The 6,829-nt window shown below is 44.8% G+C and overlaps 1 protein-coding gene across 4 annotated transcripts in view; it reads left to right on the top strand.

Moving 5' to 3' along the window:
- Nucleotides 1-6,702, top strand: part of GPR173 (G protein-coupled receptor 173) — a 26,728-nt gene extending 20,026 nt beyond the window's left edge. For all 4 annotated transcript variants that reach the window (XM_042452426.1, XM_042452425.1, XM_042452424.1 and 1 more), the window contains exon 2: nucleotides 3,190-6,702. In XM_042452426.1, the coding sequence (XP_042308360.1) occupies nucleotides 3,280-4,392 (1,113 nt within the window). In that variant the 5' untranslated portion in view covers nucleotides 3,190-3,279 and the 3' untranslated portion in view covers nucleotides 4,393-6,702. The remainder of the gene's footprint in view (nucleotides 1-3,189) is intronic.
- Nucleotides 6,703-6,829: the final 127 nt, after the last annotated feature.

The raw sequence follows: 6,829 nt of genomic DNA, 5'->3' as shown, positions 1-6,829 counted from the left end.
ATGATGATGATGATGATGATGATGATGATGATGATGATGATGATGATGATGATGATTTATTTATAGCCTGCCCAATCACAAGCATAATAATTTAATAATCTCTGAAGCAGGAACATAGGATTATCAGACTGTAGTACAAGTTGGCTGGAAGTAAAACATGTGGAGTTGCAACAGGGAGTTTCTTTTGCAATGGGTGGTTTTTGACTCATAGTCTAATTTTAATTAGTTTTAATTTTTAATTTAAATTTAGGAAACTGAGGGGAAGGTGGCTTGATCGGTTAGGACATGCATGATAGGCAGGAGGAGGAAAGGTATTCCTACCAAGCTGCTTAGCTCTGGAAAGTTCCATGGGGATTTTCTGCACAAGTGCAAAACTCCTTTGTGCGAGGCACAGAATCTGCGAAGTAATAGCTTAATTTGCAATGGACATTGTTGACTCATAAACTATGCCACACTTGTAATGTTTTCCATTGCAAACTGTTTAAACCTCCTATGCTGGGTTGGCCAAGTCCAAATGGGGAATGGGCTCTGGGACCTAGTCAGAAGGACTTCACTGAACAGAGCAGTTCAGGTACAAATTTTGATGCAAGGGTTAAAAAAAAAGCTATACCTGCTGAAATTCCCATTCTGTTCTAGCTCAGTGGCAGAATGCCTGCTTTGCAAGTTTAATTCCCCAGCATCCCCAGGCAGGGCTTTCAAAAAAGACCCCAGAGAGCCTCTGCCAATCAGAGTGGACACTTATTGAGTTTGATGGACCAGTGTTCTGACTCAGTGTAAGACATGTTCCACTGTTCCTGTTGAATATTAAAGGGTTTACCTTTCTTTCCATTTCATATCCTTAGTTTGGCTCAAGGTTTAGCAGTGGAAAATAAGGTAATGCCTGTGTCAATTTCTGCTTATGGATTACATTAGGAATTCATCTCAAGAAAGAATGCACAGTTTTGCTGTATTAATCAAGAGAAGCATCTTTTGGTGGGGGGTGGGGGGAAACCTATGCTTTGGAGTTAGTTTTTACTGCGTAGGATTACAAAATAGCAAAGTTGTCAGGGATGCAGAGAGTTAGTATTATTGACTAACAAAGGCCCAGTACAGACAGGCACATTGCGGCGATATTAGGGCTCAATAGGGCTGGGCGTCCATACGCACCTAGCCCTAGTGATGTCACAGGTGCATGCACCCATCCACACAGCGGGCACCACAGCTGTGGAGCAGCATACAGACACCTGTCAGCAGAAGCAACATCATAGGGCTGCAATGCAGCCCTTATGATGGCGCAAAAAAGGAGCCTTTAGTGAGCATTGGTGCAGCCATATGTGGATGCTGCTGTACGGCTGCACAGCAAAGAGGGGCAGTATTTCACTGCCCATGTGTACTGGGCCTTTAATGGCTTTTAAAGACATAGCCATGTTCATCTGGAAAGTCAGTATGCAAAGGGATGTTGTAGCACCTTTGAGACTAAAATAAAGAAGTTGGTAGCATGAACATATGTAGACTTATCTGAGGAAGTAGGCTCAAGTCTATGAAAGCTCATTGTACCAATTTCTTTCTTGTCTCAAAGGTGCTGCAAGATCCCTTTGCATATTGAAATGGCTTTTAGTCACTTCAAGTTGAAATCATTTGAATTCCCCAATGATAAGCTCCTCAAACATTTGTAATAAAATATATTAACTAGCAGTGTGTTAAATTTAGAAAGTACCTACCCCCCCCCCCCACACACACACAGACACCAGGCAATGCAAGATATACAAGGTTGTACTTTCTTCTGTAACCATCTGACCATGGCATACAATTCAGAATGTATAAAGGTTTGCAGAAGTGATTTCCTTCTAGCATAAGCCAAAATTAAACTGTGCTCACCAGAGTTTTAATGAGAAAGACAAATATTCCGAGTGCACATAAAAATTAAAAACCTGGCTCTATTCCATACCAGTTTAACAGTCATAGTGTTTCCCAAAGTACTCTCTGGGAATTATGGTAGAGATCCTCACTGCCATTGTCATACCCAGGATTCCCTCTTGAAATTTCTGAATGGGCAACTCTACTAAAACTGATGGTAAATACTGTGTGTCTTTCCACTCTTTCTGCCAAAAGTCAACTGAGTGTGCTGGAAAAGCAATGACCTTTACTTGATGCAGTAAAGCTAATAGTGCCTGCCAACATATTTTTGGAGTAAAGTACCCATAATCTCTTAACTTGGCTATGCTGAAGATGAGAAGGGCTAAAACTTCTGGAGAACTTCAGTTGACCACTCCTACAACAGCCTAGCACTGAGCATGCTTTGGGAAATGTTTCCACTGCATTTTGGGGGAATGGCTTTTTAGAATGACAGGCCACTTCTTCCAAGATAGTACTAAATCCAGTCAAACAGTCTCTGACAATATTGGGGAATATCTCTCTTTTTAAAAACCTTTACCTTGTCTGTTCAGAAACCAGTAGGATACAGTTCTTCCTATTTTGCAGACAGAGGTTGAGAAGATAGTGACCTGCTCAAACTGGAATTAGACATGGATGTGGTTCAGTGATATAAAGTGGTGGTCCAAAAAACTATATCACTGGTTCAGTGATACAAAGAATGGAATATATCATTTAATATATCTTCTCCACAGTTGCATGGAAAGCACTGTTGATTTGGCCTTTTTATCAATCATTGGCTGGGTAACTGGGGAATGAGTGCATGCAAAACCAGCTCATCTTAGTCTATATCATAGAGCTGCTGTAAAGAGAAGGGGGAAGATAATGTGTGTGCTTCAGTTATATTGTTTAACTTTTGTATGTGTCATTTTAAAAATTGTTTTAGCTAGATGGTTTTGTTTTTTTTAAAAAATATTGTAATTTTTTAAAACTATTATATCTGTGAGCTACCTTGGGTACCTTTCTGAGAGAAAGGCAGCACAGAAATGAAATGAAATAAATGTATGACAAGCTCTTTGGAGGCTAGGATAAAAATGTAACAGATATGGTGCAGATACACCTCTACCCCACTTTTCATGACAAAAAAGGTTTTAACCACCCTTAGATGTTCAGCTTTTGTTTCCACAAGTCTAGGAGCATCTCCCCTCTGATTTTGAAATGTCTATGCTTATTCTACATCACCGTGTCTCTGTGCGTTGGGGGTCTTGTATGACAACATCACGGGAAAAATTATGTTATTACAAGGGACTTATATCTCCCCCCTGCTTTTCCCCACAGACAATGCCTCCCTTTTCCACTGGGATCATGGGCCATCACCGGGCACGTCGCCGCTGACCCAGTGTCCCCTTTCTTCTGCTCCACCTAAAGATGGCCAGTGCCAATGAGACTGAAGAGGCCCACGGCTCAGCACCTCATGCAGCCTCCACCTACGCCAAGCTGTTGCTTCTGGGCCTCATAATCTGTGTGAGTCTGGCAGGGAACTTATCCCTTTCATTGCTTGTGTTGAAAGAACGTGGTCTCCACAAGGCCCCCTACTACTTCCTGCTGGACTTGTGCCTGGCTGACGTAATCCGCTCAGCTGTCTGCTTCCCTTTTGTCCTTGTCTCTATCCGCCATGGCTCTGCCTGGACTTACAGTGTGCTGAGCTGCAAGATTGTGGCTTTCATGGCTGTCCTTTTCTGTTTCCATGCTGCCTTTCTCCTTTTCTGCATCAGCGTCACGCGCTACATGGCTGTGGCCCACCACCGCTTCTATGCCAAACGCATGACCTTCTGGACGTGCATAGCTGTCATCTGCATGGTGTGGACTTTGTCAGTGGCCATGGCCTTCCCGCCAGTCTTTGATGTTGGGACTTACAAGTTCATCCGTGAGGAGGACCAGTGTATCTTTGAGCACCGCTACTTCAAAGCCAATGACACTCTGGGTTTCATGCTCATGCTAGCTGTTCTGATCTTTGCCACCCATGTGGTTTACATCAAGCTCCTTCTATTTGAGTACCGCCATCGCAAGATGAAGCCTGTCCAGATGGTCCCAGCTATCAGCCAAAACTGGACGTTTCACGGGCCCGGAGCCACAGGGCAAGCTGCAGCTAACTGGATTGCTGGCTTTGGCCGTGGTCCCATGCCTCCCACCTTGTTGGGCATCCGGCAGAATGCCCATGCTGCCAACCGCCGCTTGCTAGGCATGGAAGAATTCAAAGCTGAGAAGAGGCTAGGTAGGATGTTCTACGTCATCACTTTGCTCTTCTTAGTTCTCTGGTCACCCTACATTGTGGCCTGCTACTGGAGGGTATTTGTCAAAGCCTGTAGCATCCCCCACCGCTACCTCTCCACAGCTGTTTGGATGAGCTTTGCCCAAGCGGCTGTCAACCCTATAGTTTGCTTTCTACTCAACAAAGACCTCAAGAAGGGCTTGATTGCCCACATTCCCTGCTGGAGGACAGAGCCTGAACTACCCAGAGAGCCTTACTGTGTAATGTGAGCAGCGGTGAGGGTTGGCTGGAAGGCAACCGCCTGTGCCAAACTGAATTTGGGTTTTCTTTTTTTATTTATTTATTTCACATCACACAAGATGCCAAATGATGGGTCGTTTTTCTTCCCCTGCAACTTTGGTGATGTTCCCCGGAGTATTTGGTGTCACAAATGGACTAATCTCTCAGTTATCCTAGGGCAAGCTTCCCACAACACCCATTAACTGCAGTGAGATCAGAGCTGGATTCTGGTCTCACCACCCCTGGGGTAAATCTAGAGTCATATGATGACAGTAACTGGTCCCCAGTAGTATTCTAGCCACTTCTTCAAGGAGGTGCAAAATACCCTGTATTTTTACAGAGCTTTTCTGTTTTTATACTCTGCAAGGTAAAGTCAGGCACCCCAAAAGTGCATAGAACCAAAATGCAAGATTTCTTAATGTCCATTATTCCTCTTATTTAGCAGTTCTAAAGGTATGGGTAGTGTTGCTAAAGGGAGACCGGGTCAGATCTTTGTGCTTAGGTCACCTAATGCAAAGATAGAGCCATTACACCCATTAGACCAAGCAAGGCTGATTTGGTTTTAAACCTGAAGGGTGGTGATGGCAGCAGGGTTCTAGCGATGGAATCAGCTTTTGTGTAAGATTAATTTTCTGATCTAGCCAGTCAGTCCATCAATTAAATTAATTCCACATGGTCTCAACATTTAAAGGAGGGGGTACAGAGGTAGGAAGGATGGAGGATGGGGCAAAGGAAATAGGCAGCAAACACAGCTGTTCTGGGGAATGCCAGGGAGCCAGCCGTGTGACTTAGCTCTTTGTCAGTCAGAAGCTGTAACCAAGGGAGCCTTGGAAAACCCACCTCAGTTGCCATGGCAGCAACCAATCCAGAGCCCCGTAGAGCATGTCACCCTGGAACAATGCAAGCAGGAAGATGTGGGGTGGGGTGTGGGGGAGGAAATCCTAATGCACTCCTTGGGAAAAAAGGCAGAGACATCAACATGCAAGGCAGATAGTGAAGCACCTCCAAGGCTGCAGAAAATGCAGGGTGGCGATCAGGAGCAATGATGTCACAGCATGGCACATGCCCTGCTAAAACAGAAAGCCAAAAACATCATAGTCGCAAGGCTTATTCGGCTCTAGAGCGCCCTCCTCACCCATCCTCATGCATGCAAATGGCACAGCGCCTTGCTCTCCATCTTGCCACAGAACTGTTCACACCTTTGTTGTGAAACATGTAGAGACCAAGTAGGAGAAGTGTGCCACTCCCAGAGTTGCTGTCTCATATCTGGATTTATTCCAGTGGACTAGTTGTCAGTGTTTTGGGTCATTGAAGGAAAGCAGACAAATGACTTTGTGGGTTATAGGGAAACCTTAGTTCTATGTCCATCTTTTGAGAAGGGACTCAAGCCTAGGAGAGAAAGTAGGGAGGAGGGACACAGGACAGGAGTAGGAGTTTTACTGTCTCAGAGAGAAAAGATGGGCACAGTGAGAAGGAAAGAGGGCTTCTTCAGACCTGGTTTGTAGAGGTTTATCTTTTTTTAGGGGAAGGGGAAACATGGAAGTCAGAATCCTCTGTTCTGTTTTCATCTAAAAATATGAACAGAGTCTGATATTGGGAGCAGGAGAAAGTAGGAATATAGATGTCTGGGTTCATGCTTAGCTGTGATGCCCACCTACTGTATCTGAATATTGCATTACCCAGAGGCAGGCACTCTTGAAATAATTCCTACTTTTTTTATTTGATCCCTGCCAACGAGAGGAAGGGCACATGCAGGACCCTTCCTCAGTCTCCAAAGGACTATTGTTAATAATGAGGTGGAAGATGGGGTGGGAGAAAGGACTGAGGGGGAAAGAGGTGGCAGGAACGCGAGGCCCTGAAGTTGGTAGTATTGTGAGAGAAAAGCAAAAGGACACAAAGAGGGATAGGTTAAGGGACAAGTTGAGAGAACAGAGCACAGTTCACAAGGTGGAGGAATCCAAGCCTGGGGTTGCAGGGAGGACATGGGGAACAAGATGAGAGAATGGGGTGGGGATTGGGGCTTTCCCCCTTTCTCCCCTTCCAAAGGACCCAGATGTTGACTTTTGCCTCTGAAGAAAAGACTGTTCATCTTACCCTCCAGTCCTGCTACCACAGTATGGCCTTAATCACTGGCCAGAGTTATGGCCACCCCACGGAAATCCATATTTGAAAAATATGGAAGATGAACACAGATCATTTCCAGAATGCTTTTTTTTTCTGGATAGAGACATTTAAAAAAAATTGGTTTTCTTTTTGGTTTTCTTTTTAAAAGGGGAAGTGAATAAAGAATTTGCAACTTTGTTGGGGGAGGGAGGGATGGGTGGGGGGCACAGGACAGACAGATGGATGTGTGTCCCCTGCAATGTATGCTTCTAGACTTCTTTTGGATGGGGGCAGCTTTGGGGGGATGGGTGAGGGGGGACTGGT

The sequence above is a fragment of the Sceloporus undulatus genome, chromosome 2, assembly GCF_019175285.1.
Source record: "Sceloporus undulatus isolate JIND9_A2432 ecotype Alabama chromosome 2, SceUnd_v1.1, whole genome shotgun sequence".
NCBI classification, from domain to species: domain Eukaryota; kingdom Metazoa; phylum Chordata; class Lepidosauria; order Squamata; family Phrynosomatidae; genus Sceloporus; species Sceloporus undulatus.
The sequence above is the reverse complement of the archived record's forward strand: the minus strand, read 5'-3'. Positions and strand labels throughout refer to the sequence as shown.